Here is a 19,861-nt window from a genome sequence, read left to right as displayed (position 1 = left end):
TAAAATTACATAACCTATTACCGATTACATCAAGCAATATGTAAAATTTCGTACTCTATACACATTACAATCTCAAGGAACGTTTCTCCTCGATCCAAACACAAAATTACCCTGGAATGAAACACTTCAAGTCTTTGTCACGAAAAAGTATCATCATCTTACTGTCAAAAATAGGGTTCCACATACAAACGCCTTCTCCTCAAAAATATTCGGGTAATCTTAACAAATCTCACCCACTACATACGTCGTTATCTTCGACTGACACTGTGCACAACAGATTCAAGCATTTTCTTCTGCAGTTGGAAGCCAAAATGCCATATTTGTGCAGGCAGACGCAAGCATCATGTACTTGGGGTTGAACTGCACGCACTGGACAGGTGCTGGATGATCTGCATTGAGGACACAAACTTTGTACCCAGTATCTGCGTTCCACACATGAACTCTGCCATCCGTCGACCCACTGAAGACAAACTGCGAGTCTGGGCTGAAAGATGCTTCTATGGGTATTCCCTTGTTGTTTAAATGGCCAGTAAATGTCTGCAGCGGTGTCCCATGGAAGGCATCAATCAGTCGGATAATTGACCCATTTGTAGATATCAGAATAGTTTTCCCATCACGACTAAATTTTAGTCCAGTCCAATCACACTCCCTTTCTTGGCTTAATTTAAACGTTATGAAAGGACCTTTATCGAATGATCTCAAATCGTACAGTTTAATATGTTCTGAGTTTACCCCAGCTGCAAAGATAAGTCCTTCAGGATCGTATGCTGCAACTGGTCTTCCTGACAGATGCATAAGCCCTTGGCAATTCGGTGACCTCAGATCCCACAACCGCAATGTTTTGTCCAGCGAACCTGAGAGAAAAGTGTCTTCAACAGGGGATATGCAGAGCGAGACAACTTTCTTTGTATGTCCTGGGAAATAGCGAATATACTTATTATCGTGAAGGGATAAATATCGTATAGTATCATCCACTTTTGTGGAACTGTGAATTGCTGTGTTTTTTGCATGCGTAAAATGTATGAGATCAACTCCATATTTCTTGCTGTTGACTGTCCTCATCTGTGTCCCTTTTTCACAATCATATATCACAATTTGATCATCCTCGCTGCAGGAAATCAATGTGTCTCCACTCGGCGAAAAGTCAATGCTATTTATCTTATCTGTATTCTCCCTGAATACTTTCGCTACCTTAAAACTTCGAACAACGTGGTCTACCAACTTCATGTTTATATAAGTTTAGCTGGATATTAAACCATACACGTATAATCCAACAACGCTTGATAGTTTCACCGCAGTACTACAGGATAACAAAGAACAAACGCCGACCGGAGAGAATCAACGTTCACGAAACACATGCCTTCACTTCACCGTCGTACGTAAATAATACTGTCAACAATTAGCAAAAACGCGGGTTTTGTGTATTACGGCAAAACAAGGCAACCTTCGACAAGCTTAACCACAACACCAACGCGACAACTCTACCTCCATCACAGACTTCCGACGTATCACTAACCGCGATCGTTAGCTGCGAACTGTGGAACGAGATATCTTGCAATAGATGTCACTGTATTCGCTGCGTCCAGACAACTGCACGAACTCCCATACTTTGCGGTGGAACTCTTTGGTTTAGTGCGTGATGTGGTTTATCTTTGTTATAGTCTGGAACTGAAAGCTGCACCACAACTCTCCACACATGTGAAAGTATGAGAAGGAAGTAGGAACTGATGCAAGTGAGGCCAGTGTATATGACGTTTGTGATAATACCTATTGCGCTCTCATTTCCCGTGGAGGTATATCTGAATGACATTACACAGTTCACCTAGTGTCAATATACATTTTATTTACTGTGATATTAAAGCTGTAAATATATTTCTCATGTACAAGCAATGTTTACTGTTTGTTGTGCCATATGTTGAAACTAAACTGAGTGACATGAAAGCTGCATTATTCTTTAATACCAATGTTTCGTTCGAATAAGATTTTCTTCAGTCAGAGGAGAGCCTAATCTGCTGTAAATAAATAATCATCTTTACTTTTCAGTGTCGCGATTAACCGCCGAGATGCCACCAACAGCGAAAGAAATAAGAACAACCTTTCTAAAATTTTTTATAGAAAAGAAGGGACATCAGTATGTACATTCATCCTCAACAATTCCCCTTGATGACCCAACACTCCTCTTTGCAAATGCGGGAATGAACCAGGTTAGTAACCTGACGAATTAAAGTAGACTTTCTGAGCCTGACATGCACATTCTTTCTTTCAATTTGTTTGCCCTGGAGGGTAAATATTCAACGAGAAAAATTTGTCATGTACACTGAGAGATGAAAATATTGGTTGTTACTGTAATTCCCTTTACATGTTTATTCAATGTTTGATTGTGAATAGGGACTTTTTCATCGTATTCGTTAATCATTAGTTAGACTGGTGTAATAACCGAAAGGAAAGCGCTGTTCTCAAACAACTACAATGATAAAATCAGAATCGTCTAGAAAAGCAGATGGACCATATGGTACTTGGTGGGGTGATATTTTCAACATGTATGTTTGTTGTGGTGCAGGAACAACTAACAGAAAAAGCACTACTTCGATATAATAAGTATACCAAAGGGAGGAAGAAAAAAAAGTGTATATTGTTCATTGAAAAAAGAATTTGATATCCTGAAATACAGTGTACATGATATTTTCATGGGTTTATTAAACTTTGTTGTAGATTCCTTTTGGCTGTCAAGGACAAAACCAAACAACCCTGAAATTTCTGCAGCATATTTTAATAGTCATAAGTTTATTATTTTTAAACTGTCCTGCCTTTTTATAAAAATTCTTTCTTGAGTTTGGGAAAGCAATTGCTTCTTTTTGGGAAGTCGAGCTTGTCATCAGTTTAGATAAGTTTCTCAACTTAGTTGCCACATACAGGTAAATATATGCCTAAGGCTCAGATTCTTGTAAGTTACACTATGTGATGAAAAGTATCTGGACACCTGGCTGAAAATGACTTAAAAGTTTGTGGTGCCCTCCATCGGTAGTGGTGGAATTCAACATGGTGTTGGCCCACCCTTAGCCTTGATGACAGCTTCCCTCTCGCAGGCATATGTTCAATCAGGTGCTGGAAGGTTTCTTGGGAAAGACAGCCCATTCTTCATGGAGTGTTGCACCGAGGAGAGGTATCAATGTCAGTTAGTGAGAACTGGCATGAAGTCGGCGCCATTCCAAAACATCCCAAAGGTGTTCTTTAGGATTCAGATCAGGACTCTGTGCAGGCTAGTCCATTACGGACTGTTATTGTTGTGTAACCACTCTGCCACAGGCCGTGCGTTATGAACAGGTGCTCGATCGTGTTGAAAGATGCAATCACCATCCCCGAATTGCTCTTCAACAGTGGGAAGCAAGAAGGTGCTTAAAACATCCATCTAGGCCTCTGCTGTGATAGTGCCATGCAATACAACAGGGGTGCAAGCCCCCTCCATGAAAAACACGACCACACTGTAACACCACTGCCTCCAAATTTTACTGTTGGCACAACACATGCTGGCATTCCCCATACCCATACCCTGCCATTTTTTGTCACTGCACAGAATGTTTTTTCACTCCTTACACTTCTTACACCAATCGAGGGGTCGTCTGGCTTTTATCGGCGGGATGTGTGGCTTATGAGCAGATGCTCGACCATGAAATCCAAGTTTTCTGATCTCCCACCTGTCATAGTGCTTGCAGTGGATCCTGATGCAGTTTGGAATTCCTGTGTGATGGTCTGGTTAGATGTCTGCCTATTACACATTTCAACCCTTTTCAACTGTCACTGATATCTGTCAGTCAACAGATGAGGTTGGCCTGTACGCTTTTGTGCTGTATGTGTCCCTTCACGGACTTGCATTCGGGAGGACGACGGTTCAATCCCGCGTCTGGTCATCCTGCTTTAGGTTTTCCGTGATTTCCCTAAATCGCTTCAGGCAAATGCCAGGATGGTTCCTTAGAAAGGGCACGGCCATCTTCCTTCTCCATCCTTCCCCAACCCGATGGGACCGATGACCTCACTGTTTGGTCCCCTTCCCCAGCACCAACCAACCAGCTGTCCCTTCACGTTTCCACTTCACTATCGTATCAGAAACAGTGGGGCTAGGGATGGTTAGGAGTGGGAAATCTCAGGTACAGACATGTGACCACGTGCGAAGTCGCGAATTCCGCGGGGGGGGGGGACACCTTCTCTGCTCGCTCATGATGTCTAATGACTACTGAGTTTGCTGATATGAACTATGTGGCGGTAGGTGGCAGCAAAATGCACCTAATATGAAAAAAAAAAGTTTTTGGGGGTGTCCAGATACTATTGATCACATAGTGTAGCATTATATGAGCTAACTCACGTATTACATCTACACCTACATGTCTGCTGTGCAATTCAAAAGTAAGTGCCAGTGTTCATTGAATATTTCTCTGTATTCCACACAAATAGTACACAGGAAAAATTAAGATTTAATTCTTTCCTTGCAAGCTTTAATTTCTCTTATTTTACATCATTTCCCCCTATGTAGATCCTAACAAAATATTTTACCATTCACAAGAGAAACTTTGTGATTGAAATTTCATAAAAATATCTCGCGGCAACAAAGTATTTGTTTTAATGATTGCCACCATAATGTGTGTATCATATCTGTGACCTCTGCTTTCTAATAATACAAAATGAGCTGCCCTCTCTTGAATATTTTTAACTTCTTCTTCAAACTTATGTGGTATGCATTCTTATTGCGCAATAATATTCCAGAAGACAATGGACATGAGTAGTGTAGGCAGTCTCCTTAGTAGGCCTTTTGTATCTTCTAGGTGTTCTACCACTAAAACAGTCTTTGGTTCACCTTCCCCAAAACATTTTCTGTTTTATTATTCAAACCTAATTTGTTCATAATTGTACTATCTAGATATTTAGTTGAATTGACAGCTTTTAGAGTGTATACTCTCACCCGATTGGCTTATGACCAACAGAAACAAATTATGAACAGCAACATGCAGTGCAAGAGTCTAGTACACATAAGTGCACTTAAACGTGCGGATTGACTTGTTTTCAATCTGGAGATTGGGATTTTCTTCCCGATGTTCTGACAGGCTAACCTTTTGTGAAGCTCAAGGCCTAGGCTATATCAGAATGTGACAATTTGGTTGACAGTTGGCAAAGCCAGTGAATATCAAAACAAAAATAAAATTGCTGATACAAATTGATGCCTAGTGTGGTCAGAAAATCATATGTCCAACACTGCAGTTACCCACTTTGACACATTATTTGGCATAATCCATATCACTTCAGGCACTTGAATTTAGCATATATTAAAATTCAGAAGTAAGTAAGAAACACTATTCTTTTGTTTTCGCCTAAAAAAATTCCTGCCCCGAGATACAGGCCTCCAAAGATGACACTGCGAACACCATTTTATAATTTACAGATTTTTTTTAAAATTCCAATCCAAAAAATTAAATTTTTTGTGTTAACAGAAATATCTGATTCCACCCGTCTGCTTTGACCACTGATGTCACCAATATGGTGGAAACAACCATTCACAACAACTCCCATATTGCGACTATGACTTCATTTTGTAAACATGACAACAAACAGAAAAATAGATTGGAAAACCATCAGACACATATTCCTCCAAAAATATAATGAAACTAACAGGACAAGCAGGGGAAATGGGGTTTTTGGGTGGAGCAAACTAAAAATAAACACACGCCACTAAACCAAACAACAAAAACAATGACATAAAATGACCACAACCTTCCAAAAATCAATTAAAAACAATATCCACTGGAATCGGAAACTTCCCTTGACCTACATAGGTCAACAGCAACTACCGATACCACACTATAAGTCTCAAAACTTTCTCCACCACCACCACACTTAATCATACCACAAAGAAAACCCTAGAAAATCAAAACTAGAATCGAACACTTCCCTTGACCTGTTATCCTTATCTCCATATATAGCCGTCCCTGATCAGAGACGCCGGAACTTTAGTAAGCTTCACTTCTTCACGGCATGCTGAACACTTCACAACTTCAGCCAACAGGCCGAATAGCTGAAGAATTTTTATTAGAGACAACACACTGTCCCCCATCATTACTGACAACTGAAAGCTGTTGACCTTGTCAGTCATATCCATACCTACCAAAGACATAAACAAAATGATTTACCAAAATTCACACACGACGAACAGAAAAAAAACTACAATAACATCGACATAACAAAACCAAAATCATTAACTCACTGAACAATATTCCGCTGAAAGCACAGTCACTACTGGTACCACACACATGCAATGCTGCCACATAAATGAACCCCATACGCCACATAACACGCTACCCCTATACACACCACCAGAGAGAACCATCGACTGCAACAATACGCCACCTATAAACATGCCACACAAGCAAAGTAAACCAGAAACATCACCTAATACACAACACACAACCAGGGAGCACCCATCAAAAGACACCTACAAAAACGCCATGTTGATTATTACCATGTAGTACTGTATTCTCTGCATAGGAGAGTTTCCACTTTTAAGTTGGATAGGTTTTATTTTAAAACATCTTTTTCAAGGTTAATGTATGTCTTCACTGAAGATCTTTCTTACTAATTTCTTTGTTACAGTGTTAATTTCTATTGTCTTTGTTGCAGTTATTTCTTATCACTTTCTTTGTTGCAGGTATTTCTTGTCATTTTCTTTGTTTCAGGTATTGTCACTTTCTTTGTTGCAGGTATTTCTTGTCATTTTCTTTGTTTCAGGTATTGTCACTTTCTTTGTTGCAGGTATTTCTTATCTCTTTCTTTGTTGCAGTTATGTCTTTTCACTTTCATTCTTGCAGATATTTCTTACACTTTGTTGTAGTTTCTTGTCAGTTTCTTTGTTGTGGTTGTTCATTGCAGGTGTGTCTATTGTAGTCATTCAGTGCTAATTTGTTTACTGAAGAGTCTTCTGAGAAATATGAGACCATCTAGTGAGTTCTGTGTTTTCATGAGGAATTTGCCAGTTGACACAGTTGCAGTGTGTTTTGTGAAAAAGACTGTTTGAAATGTTTTCTGACTGGGGCCACAGGAGAGTGAGGTGTTCTGACAATTTACACATCCACAAAAGAGTGATATATAAGACAAATAGAGGAAGAATTAAATACTGTGAATTAGTCAACTACAGAGCTAGGTGTCAGTCCTGTTAAGAAACCATGGTCGGTGAAGTAGTCATAAGCTTTATGCATCAAGAAACCGCAGAGAAATTACTAAAGCTATGGATGAATACACTACAGCAAAACTGACCACTCTTCAAAGTAGAAATTCCATCTTCAGAAGAAAATGAATCATAGCACTCTTGCATCTCTTGCCTGGAATTTTTCATGAATATCAATTCAGCTGTTGAATACTGTGCATCCTATAGTGAAATGGTGCAAGTTTTAACAATTATTCAGAGATATTTTCAGAGAAAACAGTTTTGAGCCATGTTCCATCAATATCAAAGAACATGGTAGGCAAATCAGGAAATGTGAGGTCTGTGAAAGGAGTCTTTGGAAGACCAGATCCCTATTATGGTCATCCTATAGAAGCAGCTCAAGTTAAAAAAGTGCAGTCATTTTATTTGGACTATTAATGGGACTGTTCTCGCCAGAGTGCCAACAAAATACACTCTATAACTGTAACAGCTGAAGGTCAAAAAGTTGTGAAAGTGAAGAGGTACATGACTCGTAGTGTTAAAGAAACTTTTGCAATTTATAAGAGCAACTATACAACTTCACATATGGGAAGATCAAAATTTTATGCACTACGGTGTAAGTGGGTAGTTCCACACCCACCTAGAGATGTCTGTCTATGTGCGTACTGCACGAATTTTGAACTTTGTGTGGGTACTTTGAAGAACTTACTGGAGCATGTGACATATGACACCTTGGTTGGGCATGTGAAGACATTAGTAGTCTGTGGCATAAAGTGAAAGACTTGTTTGTTTCAAGTATGTGATGACTGCCCTGGAAAGGGAGAACTGTCTTTACAGACACTTGGTGTGGAAGACAAAGCAGATAACACTGCAGAAATTACGTGTGTGACATGGGAGGAAAATAAATTGAGAAAACTGTTGCCTTTGACAGTTTCATTGATGAACATGGTAAATGGTCAGTGAAAGCAGTAACACACCGGCATCTGAAGAAATTGCAACAACACATTGCAGAAGTGAGAGGTTGTGTATAGGCTGAAGAACTATGTTTGGTACTTCACTGTGATTTTGCTGAGAACTGGTCTGTAACTCTCCCACAAGAATTACAAGGGTATCATGGGAGTAATGACCAGGTTTCTATTTTTACAGGAGTGACATTTTTTCGAAGCAAGACCACAAGTGTTGTAGTTATAAGTGACGACACAGGACACGACTCAGCTCAGGCTTTGCTAGCAATGCGCAAAATTCTTCAACTGCAAACAGAGGCAAAGAAGACAATCATCATTTCTGATGGTGCTCCTAGCCATTTTAAAAATCATTGCCAGCTGTTTAAACTGAGTAAGTCGCTTGTGCCAACTGACTGGATATACAGTGCTACTGGTCACAGGAAGGTGCCTTGTGATGGTGTTGGCGGTCTGCTGAAGCACCATGCTACCAAACGTAATCTTTCCAGACCAAATACAGCTGTGATTCAGAATGCTGAAGACTTTACGAGAGTCGTAAAATCATACACATCCGCAGCCCTCATTCTTTTGTCCAAAGAGGAACTTGAAGAATTCTGCGAGCAGAAAAAAGAAGAATGGTCTAAACAAACTACTAGGATTTCAGAAGACTCATTTTTGGACTCAGAGTGATGAGCGAGTTCATATTGGTTGCACTTTAAAGAGCAAGAAAGAAGAAACTTTGTTTGTTCGGCCAACACCTCAGAAACAGCAGGATAATATTCAGATTCACAACCTGAGAAGAGGGATGTTTGTGGCGTGTGTGTATGACTGTGACTGGTGGATTGCAGAGATTATAGATGCTAGTTATGAGTTAAACAAAATTGTAGTGAACTTAATGCTACCACATGGACCAGCTGCTGGATATAGGTTTCCAGCTGAAGGACAGCAACACCACCATCAGTGCTCACTTCCTGCTCACACTGTTTTGAAGTGCTCCAGTTTCTATTGGTTCAACAGGAAGACATCACTCTATATCAAAGGAAGATACTGAAGCATTGGAAAACATTTTTAGTTCACAGACTGGCTAATTTCAGTACAAAACAGAGTGCACAGAAGTTGTATAAATTGAAACCTTTAAGTTGTTGGACCTTTCACATACATTTTAGAACCATTTAAAATGCTTGATAAATAAGTCTCCTACTCATCTCTCAAATTTAAAATTATGTTAAATAAGGCTAGATTCTGATTTTTATGATGATGTGGTAATAAGACAGGTTTTATGTATGGCAAAAATTCCAATTAATTATAAAAAAAACTGGTCAACCCAAAAGTGGAAGCTCTCCTTTTCAGGGAATGTAGAAGTATATGTTACTAATCAACAGAAAAAGAATCAAAATTTTATGGCTTGGCATTTTTGAAGAAAATTTTTTCCATAAATTATGTAAAAATGTTCAGTGCTATAGTAAAAGAACTTTGACAGTTAAGTCCAAATAGAGGATTTAAAACACACACACACACACACACACACACACACACACACTCTAAAACTGTTCCAGAGATACAGCATTTTAAAATTCTTCCAAAATTCGCATCTTCAAAATGGAATGTGCTGTGTCATCTTTGGAGGGCTGTATCTCAGAGCAGAATTTTGTTGGTGTAGAAAAGAAAAAGCACATGTTCCTTACTTAGCCCTTCATTCTAACATATACTAAATTCAATATCATCTTAGACTATGAAGTTAAGATTTTTTCCTAGCCTCCCTGAATTGACATAGACTGTGTCATTTACAATTTCACTTATCATTCTGGTGACATCATTAAATTCTATCCCAGTGGAAGCAAATTACAAACCAAAGGAAATTATGAATGTACATTGTTCTTTGCTAGAGATAACACACTTGCAATTGAAGACAGGTGCCGAAAAATGGGCTAACCCTCAAAAATAAAAGCTTAGAGGGGGATTGACAGAAATTATGGTATCTTCCAATTTATGTAACCTTTATAGCTGCAGTGTACTTCACAATATCCATCAACCATGAAACAATAGTATCTGAAACATAGTAAGTCGTTAATAAAGTCTGAGTGTTATCATTATTTGCCCTTAATCTATGTAGGTAAAATGAACTTCACAGCACCTACCACAACGAAAAACCAGTGTTAACATAGGAACCAAATGATACACCAATACGGGCATGTATTGGGTGCCATTTACTTCAATTTGCATATACAGGGTGGTCAGAAACAGTCTGGAAAGCGTTTAAGTATGCTGCAGAGTAGGTTGTGTATGTTGCACTGTTTCTGAGTCAGTTAGCAGTGAAGTTAGACAGTCAGCACCCTGCCTTTGATGGTGTCACCAAACGTGTTCTTCGTTATGTTTCCTAAAACTGAATAGGAGAGAGATACAAAACTTGGACGTGGCATGATAGTGAGTATCGAACCTGAGTGAAAGTGTGAGCAGTCTCGTGCGCTATCATCTATGCTATAAGAACACGGGCCACTTGAATGTGTGTGTCCAATGCCCTGATTGCTTAACTTCAATGCTAATTAACTCAGAAACATACCATTTTTTTTTCTTAACAATTATTTCTCAGCACAACCCACCCTGCAACACCCTTACCAACTTTTCAGACTGTTTCTGACCACCATGTGTAGCTAAAATGATATCCACAATGCACCCTTAGCACATCAATAGTTCTAATAAAATCTAAAAACTGAATTCCCACATATTAACAACATATATGCCTATCAAAAACCACAGCCATATTAAAAAAAAAAAGTAGATACCAAAATCAGTATATGGACCTTACAACATAAAAAGGTGAGTATGCAGTAATAAAAGAGAATACCTGTCCCAAAGCCAACCAGTACTCCTTTTTCTACACCATGCACAAAAAAAGTTTGAAAATTAAAAAAAAATACTCCTTTTAAAATAAACCCAAACAAACAGAACCAATAAATAACTGAACAATCGCTGACAGCTGCCTCATGGACAAAAAACCACATGGACGAGTTGTAGAAAAAGTAACATGTCAAAGAAAACATTAACACACGTCACCAGCCTAAACCAAATTCACCACCAAATTGATCACCATCACTGCTGTTGGAGGGAGACACTTGGCCATTTTCCTAAGCATTGCCACATTTACTTAGATACAACTTATTATACCGATACACCATACTTCAGAAGGCAAGTTACTGTGCTCATGGAATTGCACATCTCCTCAATGAACATGCGACATTACTATTGGATCTCTCTCACAACTGACACATGCAATGACTTTTTACAAATAATGCATCAAGCAGCTATCCTGACTTTGATTCACAAGCAAGTACCAACTTAAACAGCATAATTGCTTCAAAACACCCTCTTTTCTCATTCCAACTTGACAGCTTTCGAAAAACTTTCCATATGATTTCACACACCACATCATCATTGTGACAGGTAAGAGCTGACACTTGGTATCAAAAACTTCAGCTGACTTCATAAAACCTATTGAAATCAGAAAGAGCTGCCTGAGGGCAAAAGTGTTTTCGGTTGGAGAAATATATTTGTTGTTTATCTGATATAGATTGCTTGAAAAGGAACTCCCTTCACTTTTTTCCTATCATTTTTAACATTGCTTTTTAGAGCACACCTTCTTCTTGTTAACTTTATTTCCAGTTTTGAGATTTTGTTGAAATGTAAAAAGTTGTGCAGATGAATACTTATTCTGGTGTATATTTCCTGTTTACCAGTTTAAACCAATATTTTTGGGGAATGTGGATCCCAACAGCGAAATGTCAAAATGGGTCAGAGCTACAAATACCCAAAAGTGCATTCGAGCTGGAGGTAAACATAATGATTTGGATGATGTTGGTAAAGATGTTTACCATCATACATTTTTTGAAATGTTGGGAAATTGGTCATTTGGTGATTATTTCAAGGTATGTACAAATTTAGATGTTAATAAGACATTTGCTTACTAACTGTACAGTAATGGCATACAGTTTTTTCACAAATAAAGAATAGTTTTTGCACAGTAAAGAAAGGAAGAAGGTTGGTGTTTAATCTTCTTTCAGTGTCAAGGTCATTGGTGATGTGCCAGGTCAGATGGATGACATTGGTGGAGGAAATTTGCCATGGTTGTGTTGAGAGATGGTGGTGGTGATTTAGCATGCTTCAAGGAAAGTACAAAAACCAGAATCAGCAAGTTGGAATGTGATTTGAGCCACACTCTTATTCAAGAAGAGTCAAGTGTCAGCCAGGACACAGCTTAACATAAGGAAAGGTGACTGCAAGAGTACAAAGTAGTCCAAAATGGAAAAAGAAGTATAAATACTTACATTTTGTCATTTGGCATTCTGAGTTGTACATCCTTGGCTGAAATTGAATCTCTTATATACCCATTTGGATCAGAAAATGTGGGAAATTGCAGTTTCAATGAGGCAAGGAAGCCAGTGAAGCAGTGGGTGTTGTGATAAAGTAGATAAAAAGAGACAAAGAAATGGTCAGATATATAGGAATGTATGTACAGAACCTGGAAAGAAGCAAGGGAGAAAACGGATAATGTAGAAAATAATAAAGAAAAACTTTTAATGTTTGTGAAGTCATGAGCAGAAGAAACGTGAGTTGTTGAGATGTGGTACAGAAGTATCAGACATACATGATGTACATTGGTGAACCAGCACAGCCGAATACAAATAAAAGAGCCTACAATGACCTTGGCACTACAAACTAAATTCACGTTATATCCTTGTTGTTGTAAATTATTAGTATAAAATTTTAGAACTAATAGTTATGAAAATGCTTTTAACAGGCTCAAAAAAGTTTTGCTTTGGTAACTCATAGTATGAATAATTTGATTTCCCAGTAAGATTCATTTTAAAAAGCTGAATTCATAAATGTAGAAAAAGTTTTAAATATTTGTAACTTTTAAAGTGAGCTTTGAGTTCATAAAATTGTATTTGTTATGATTTTGGCAAACTTGAGACTGTGCTTCACTTTTAATTTTTGTAGCAAATTCAGAACTACTTTCACTCAAGTTAAAATATGCTGTAATTAATTTAATTTTTATAACGTCAAACAACTAATTTGTTGTTTTACCTAATTTCAAATCATCAGTAATCTTTTTGGAGTCTATGTTATCTAATGTTTATGAACTTGTAGCCATAAAAATTTCTCAGTCCAAGAAATGAGCTTGTTTCTTAATGTGACAAAACATTGAAAATCTGCACCAGAAGTTAAACAGCTAAGTGGAATAAATGTATTAACTATCGGGATAACAATAAATACATTTTAATAATACTGCATAACACACCATTTGTCCTCTGCATGGAACTAGTTAATTATGATTAATTTTCATATGCTGAATTCGGATTTTATTTTAGTTTTTCTCCATGAAATACAGTTTCTTCTGGATATCAGTTTTTTTTGCTGTTGTGAAAATATGCTTTAATTTAATAGAAATAAGTTTTAGTTCACATGCAACAGGGAAACTTTATTCTCTGTGTAATCTGACTTCTATTTGCCCATCTAATGTTAACTGTCATAATTCTGCTTTGTGCTGCCACCTGGTGAGTTTCCCTGCAATTTTACAGAAAGAGTATTGGTGCTACACTGTAATGACAATTACTATAATATTGTGTTTTGTGCTTATGTGAAGTTAGTGTTGTGAGTGAGTATTCTGTCAGAAACCTTTGTACAGCCTGTCTAGACAATGTGTAAATAAACCCAGTAAGTTTTGTTACATATGTGCGGAATATATAGTGAAAAGTCAAAAGCATATCATACTTCTGTAGTTAAGAAGGCATGTGAGTTGTATTTTGACTGCAGACTTGGGAACCAAGATAAGTCTGTTGCTTAGCATCTTTGTTATTACGTATGAGCAAGTAACTTGCGTAATTGGCTGTACAGTTCTTGAGCATCAATGCCATTTAGGGTAACAATGGTGTGGCGTGAATAGCAGGATCATGCCACTGACTACTACTTTTGCTTGACCAAAATGAGAGAGTATTCTACAAAATCAGATCGTGCTATTCACGGAGCAGGGTGGTGCAGTGGTTAGCACAGTGGACTCGCATTCGGGAGGGCAATGCCTGTGTCCGGCCATCCTGATTTAGGTTTTCCGTGATTTGCCTAAATCGCTTCAGGCAAATGCTAGATGATTCCTTTGAAAGAGCACGGCCAATTTCCTTCCCTGATCCGATGGGATTGATGACCTCAGTCAACATCACCTCTTTAGGGACTTTAATCTGTCATAGGCACAATCTGAGTTACTGGCTTCATGATTGCCAGGATGGAATTAGCTTGCTCAGGGTTTTAAAATGACTTCATGTAGGAGGTACCAGAGTGAGTTCATGTACTGTACTGACAGTTGGTGGTTTGTTTGGAGCATTGCGTCATGTTCACAACCCTGAGGAATGGAGACTCTTTATTGGTTCCTTGAAATCAAGTTTAAAGAGCAGTCCTCCTTTGTAAAGCTACAAAATATTCCTCAGCTCTTCCGATCCTTGGTTAACACGAAAGAGACTTGTGAAACTATGCAAGACTCGGTCAGTTACTTACACTATAATATGAATAACTCAGAATTGTGTGCAAATCTGAAAGTAAAGGGCTAGTGAATGGTATGCAACTAGATAACACAAAGTACTGCTTCTTTCCATGCTAGTGGGACAGCCACAGCAAGAAAGAACATTACGTAAGAGTGGCCTAAGCGAAACTCGTACACTCCAAGTAAGATGAGTGTTGTATGAATTGTTAGTGAACCCTGAAGATATGTATTTCCTACCCTTACATATTAAAATGCAGTTAATGGAGATATTTGTAAAAGGGCTGGCCAAAGAAAGGGAAGCTTATGCACGTCTTAAAGACAGTTGTACAACTTCAGCAGTGCGAAGATTGAGGAGGAAGTATTTAATGGCCCCCAAATATGAGAGCTTATGCAAGATACGGATTTCACCAACTTGTTAAGTGAGACTGAAAAAGATACATGGAATGCCTTCAAGTCTGTGTATGCCTGTGCTTGGAAATCATGAATCTGATTACTATAAAGAAATTGTGAATAACTTGATAAGATGTTTCCAAAATATGAAGTGTCATACATCGCTAAAATATGTCCTCGATTGCCATCTTGGCAGATACAAGTGATGAACCTGGGGAACTCCCCCTTGCGGGTCCGGGGTAAGAATAGGCCCGAGGTATTCCTGCCTGTCGTAAGAGGCGACTAAAAGGAGTTTCAACCGTTTCGACCTTCCATGTGATGGTCCCCCTTGGGGTTTGACCTCCATTTTTCAAAATTCTACAGAAGTACGAGCCTTTTGGGGAAGGACACCTTACGTGGTGTACCACTGGTCCTAAGTACGCTAAGACCTTGGCACTCAACATTGTACCGGCGTTGTAACCATACCCACTATTCCTCAAATTGGGCCTAAACGCCTGATGGGTTGTACAAGTTACGCCCATAGTGCGTCCCCATCTGCACCAGCGATCATGATGGACTTTCCATGGCACCAGAAATCCAGCATGGTAGCCAGCCCATTGTGGTGGGGTCGTCATGTACCCTCTAGGTTGTAGCCCCCTGACAACACAGGGATCGTACTGCCGATACCTGAGCTGCACCCTCCCCACGTCGGCCAAGGAGTAGATACCCGTCTCCTTGGGGCATCAGGACTCCCGGCACCGGTCATCCTGCCAGGTGGCCCTTGCTGAGGCTGGGTGGCGCCCGTGGGGAGAGCCCCTGGTCGGAGTGGGTGGTATCGGGGCGGACGTTTCGCAGATGAAACGACAACACGTATCAGGTCGCTCTGTGGCCGAGTCTTTCAAAAGAAAAGGTACTGTTTCTAGTTCTGGTTCTCCTGCCCTTTCCCCCTTGGCCACTCCCTGGGAGGAGGGACAGGCCCGCCGGCTTGGGGCGAAGTACTTCCCCCACTATTTGGTCTGTTCTCGAACCGATGGGGGGACGTTTGCCACCTCCAAGCCCATGTTCTTTGTTCAGCACATTGAGGACATCTTCGGGGAAATCGAGGCTCTCAGCAAGATGCGTTCAGGGTCCGTTCTTATCAAGACCACCTCCGCAACACAGTCGGCGGCGCTCCAGGCGTGCGACCGCCTAGGGGACATCCCAGTGTCCATTGTCCCACATCTGGCACTAAATAGGACGCAGGGGGTTATTTTTCATCGTGACCTTCTGCTACAATCTGATGAGGAGCTCAGGGCCAACCTGGAGCGCCGAGACGTGCATTTTGTCTGGCGAGTCCAGCGCGGCCCCAAAGACCGTCGCATCGACACCGGGGCCTTTATCCTCGCCTTCGAGGGGGACGTTCTCCCGGAGAAGGTAAAGGTGATGTGCTACCGGTGCGACGTGCGACCTTACGTCCCGCCTCCTATGCGCTGTTTTCGGTGTTTGCGCTTTGGGCACATGTCATCACGGTGTGAGGCTGAGCCCCTTTGTGGCGATTGTGGACGTCCTCTTCGTAAGGAACATACATGCACCCCACCACCTCGGTGCATTAATTGTCCTGGCATCCACTCGCCTAGATCCTCAGACTGCCCCGCATATCAGAAGGAGAAGAAGATACAAGAACTCAAAACTTTGGAACGGCTCTCTTATTCTGAGGCCAGGAAGAAGTATGACCGCCTCCATCCCGTGCCGTTGACCACTTCGTTTGCCTCAGTTGTGTCCCCTCCTTCCGCGGTATCCTCACCCCTATCCTGTCCCCCCTCCGCCTCCTCCGCCCATCAGGGGGCTCTGCCTCCGCCTCCCAAATCCCTCCCTTCCAAATCCTCCTCCCCCATGGCCCCCGCCCCCTCTGCCCCAGGGGCCACCCTTCCTTCTCCTCCTCTCCCCCCGCCACCTGAGAAGCGATCCTCTTCTCAGGCGTCCATCGGGGAAACGTTCCGGACCCCAGCTTCCGAGGTCCGGCGTTCCAAAACGGACCCCGCGCGTGAGGACCTTCTTCGGGTCCAGCCCACCATCCCTGTGCCTCCTCGGCCTTCCAAGAAGGCCTCCAAGAATAAGTCTCTATCCCCCTCTCCACCCCGGCGCGTTTCGTCTGACGCTCCATCCGTGAGTCGCTGCTCCCGGCCGTCCTCAGTTTCGCCGGGACGCTCTGCTCCCAGGTGCTCCGCTGGCCTCTCGTCGGCAAATGATGCTGCCCCTCCTACACAACCAGGGACAGCGGCCGCAGCTGGCGACGACTCAATGGAACTGGATCCGCCTCCCGCCGGTTGTAGCGTTGTTCCCTCGCAACCTGGCCCTCCGTGGCCGTCAAGGTGACCAGCTCTTCCCCCGTCTCGTTCCCCCAACTTTTTGACTAGCGATGGCCTTGTTACATTGGAACATAAGAGGTATTCGATCTAATTGGGAGGAATTACAACTGCTCCTCCGCCTGCACTGTCCGCTCGTCCTTGGTCTCCAGGAAACCAAGTTGCGCCCGACTGACCGTATTGCCTTTACCCACTATACCTCGGAGCGGTATGACCTCACCCCTGTGGACGGTATCCCAGCTCATGGTGGGGTCATGTTGCTCGTTCGGGACGATGTCTATTACCATCCCATCCCATTGACCACCCCACTCCAAGCAATAGCTGTCCGTATTACTCTTTCTGCTTTTACTTTTTCAGTTTGTACCATCTACACTCCACCATCATCTGCTGTTAGTCGGGCTGACATGATGCGCCTGATCGTTCAGCTTCCCCCGCCGTTTTTATTGTTTGGCGACTTCAATGCCCATCATCCCCTTTGGGGCTCTCCTGCATCCTGTCAAAGAGGCTCACTCTTGGCGGATGTCTTCAACCATCTCAATCTTGTCTGCCTCAATACCGGCGCCCCGACTTTCCTCTCGGACTCTACTCATACCTACTCCCACTTGGACCTTTCGATCTGTTCTACCACTCTTGCCCGTCGGTTCGAGTGGTATGTCCTTTCTGACACCTATTCGAGCGACCACTTCCCCTGTGTCGTTCGTCTCCTGCACCACACCCCATCCCCACGTCCTTCGCGCTGGAACATACTGAAAGCTGACTGGGGACTTTACTCCTCCCTGGTGACCTTTTCGGACCACGATTTTCTCAGTTGTGACAGTCAGGTCGAATACCTCACGGCTGTTATCATCAATGCTGCCGAACGTTCCATTCCTCGTACTACCTCTTCTTCACGTCGCGTTTCCGTCCCCTGGTGGAACGAGGCTTGTAGGGACGTTATCCGTGCTCGATGACGTGCTTTACGCACCTTTCGCCGCCATCCTACGTTGGCGAATTGTATTGAATACAAACGACTCCGAGCGCAATGCCGTAGAGTCAACAAAGACAGCAAAAAAGCTTGTTGGGTCTCTTTCACCAGCTCCTTTAACAGTTTTACTCCCTCTTCCGTCGTTTGGGGTGGCCTGCGCCGGCTGTCGGGCATTAAGGCCCACTCCACAGTACCTGGCCTGACCTCAGGTAATGAGGTCCATGTTGGTCCTGTGGATGTCTCCAACGCCTTTGGCCGCTTTTTCGCGGAGGTTTCAAGCTCCGCCCATTACCACCCTGCCTTCCTTCCCAGGAAAGAGGCAGAAGAGGCTCGGCGACCTTCCTTCCACTCGCTGAATCTGGAAACTTATAATGCCCCCTTTACTATGCGGGAACTCGAACGTGCGCTTGCACTGTCCCGGTCCTCTGCTCCGGGGCCAGATGCCATTCATGTTCAGATGCTGGCACACCTTTCTCCGGCGGGCAAAAGCTTCCTTCTTCGTACCTACAATCGCGTCTGGACCGAAGGTCAGGTCCCCATGCGTTGGCGTGACGCCGTCGTTGTTCCTATACCCAAACCCGGGAAGGATAAACACCTTCCTTCTAGTTACCGCCCCATTTCTCTTACAAGCTGTCTCTGTAAGGTGATGGAGCGCATGGTTAATGCTCGGTTAGTCTGGATTCTTGAATCTCGATGGCTACTTACTAATGTCCAATGCGGCGTTCGTCGCCGCCGCTCCGCTGTTGACCACCTAGTGACCTTGTCGACATTCATCATGAACAACTTTTTGCGAAGGCGCCAATCGGTAGCCATGTTCTTCGACTTGGAGAAGGCTTATGATACCTGTTGGAGAGGAGGTATCCTCTGCACTATGCACAGGTGGGGCCTATGGGGTCGCCTGCCCCTTTTTATTGATTCCTTTTTAACGGATCGAAAGTTAGGGTTCGTGTGGGTTCCGTATTGTCCGACGTCTTCCTCTAGGAGAACGGAGTGCCTCAGGGCTCCGTCTTGAGCGTAGCCCTTTTTGCCATCGTGATCAATCCAATTATGGATTGTATTCCACCTAATGTGTCAGGCTCTCTCTTTGTCGATGACTTCGCGATCTACTGCAGTGCCCAGACAACATGCCTCCTGGAGCGCTGCCTTCAGCGTTGTCTAGACAGCCTCTACTCATGGAGCGTGGCAAATGGCTTCCGGTTCTCTGAAGAGAAGACGGTTTGTATCAACTTTTGGCGATATAAAGCGTTCCTTCCGCCATCCTTACATCTCGGTCCCATTGTTCTCCCACTCGTGGAAACAACTAAGTTTCTAGGGCTCACGTTGGACAGGAAACTGTGTTGGTCTCCACATGTCTCTTATTTGGCAGCCCGTTGTACACGTTCCCTTAATGTCCTCAGAGTTCTTAGCGGTTCATCTTGGGGAGCGGATCGCACTGTCCTGCTTCGCTTGTATCGGTCCATAGTCCGATCGAAGTTGGATTATGGGAGCTTCGTCTACTCGTCCTCTCGGCCATCCCTCTTACGCCGG

The 19,861-nt window shown here is 42.2% G+C and overlaps 2 protein-coding genes across 3 annotated transcripts in view; one reads left to right on the top strand and one right to left on the bottom strand.

Moving 5' to 3' along the window:
- LOC124776769 (WD repeat-containing protein 82) overlaps nucleotides 1-1,543 on the bottom strand; it is a 68,187-nt gene extending 66,644 nt beyond the window's left edge. Inside the window, exon 1 of one of the 2 annotated variants that reach the window (XR_007015653.1) lies at nucleotides 234-1,543. Coding sequence is in view for 1 of the 2 variants with exons in the window: in XM_047251908.1 (XP_047107864.1) it covers nucleotides 280-1,227 (948 nt within the window). In the remaining variant the exon portion in view is untranslated. The other variant, XM_047251908.1, reaches the window with a different exon arrangement.
- Nucleotides 1,544-1,635: 92 nt separating this feature from the next.
- Nucleotides 1,636-19,861, top strand: part of LOC124776768 (alanine--tRNA ligase, cytoplasmic) — a 181,497-nt gene continuing 163,271 nt past the window's right edge. The window contains exons 1-3 of the mRNA XM_047251907.1: nucleotides 1,636-1,793; nucleotides 2,044-2,204; nucleotides 11,862-12,050. Of these exons, the coding sequence (XP_047107863.1) occupies nucleotides 2,064-2,204; nucleotides 11,862-12,050 (330 nt within the window). The 5' untranslated portion in view covers nucleotides 1,636-1,793; nucleotides 2,044-2,063. The remainder of the gene's footprint in view (nucleotides 1,794-2,043; nucleotides 2,205-11,861; nucleotides 12,051-19,861) is intronic.

This window comes from Schistocerca piceifrons, chromosome 2, assembly GCF_021461385.2.
Source record: "Schistocerca piceifrons isolate TAMUIC-IGC-003096 chromosome 2, iqSchPice1.1, whole genome shotgun sequence".
NCBI lineage: Eukaryota > Metazoa > Arthropoda > Insecta > Orthoptera > Acrididae > Schistocerca > Schistocerca piceifrons.
This window is presented reverse-complemented; position numbering and strand designations above follow the sequence as displayed.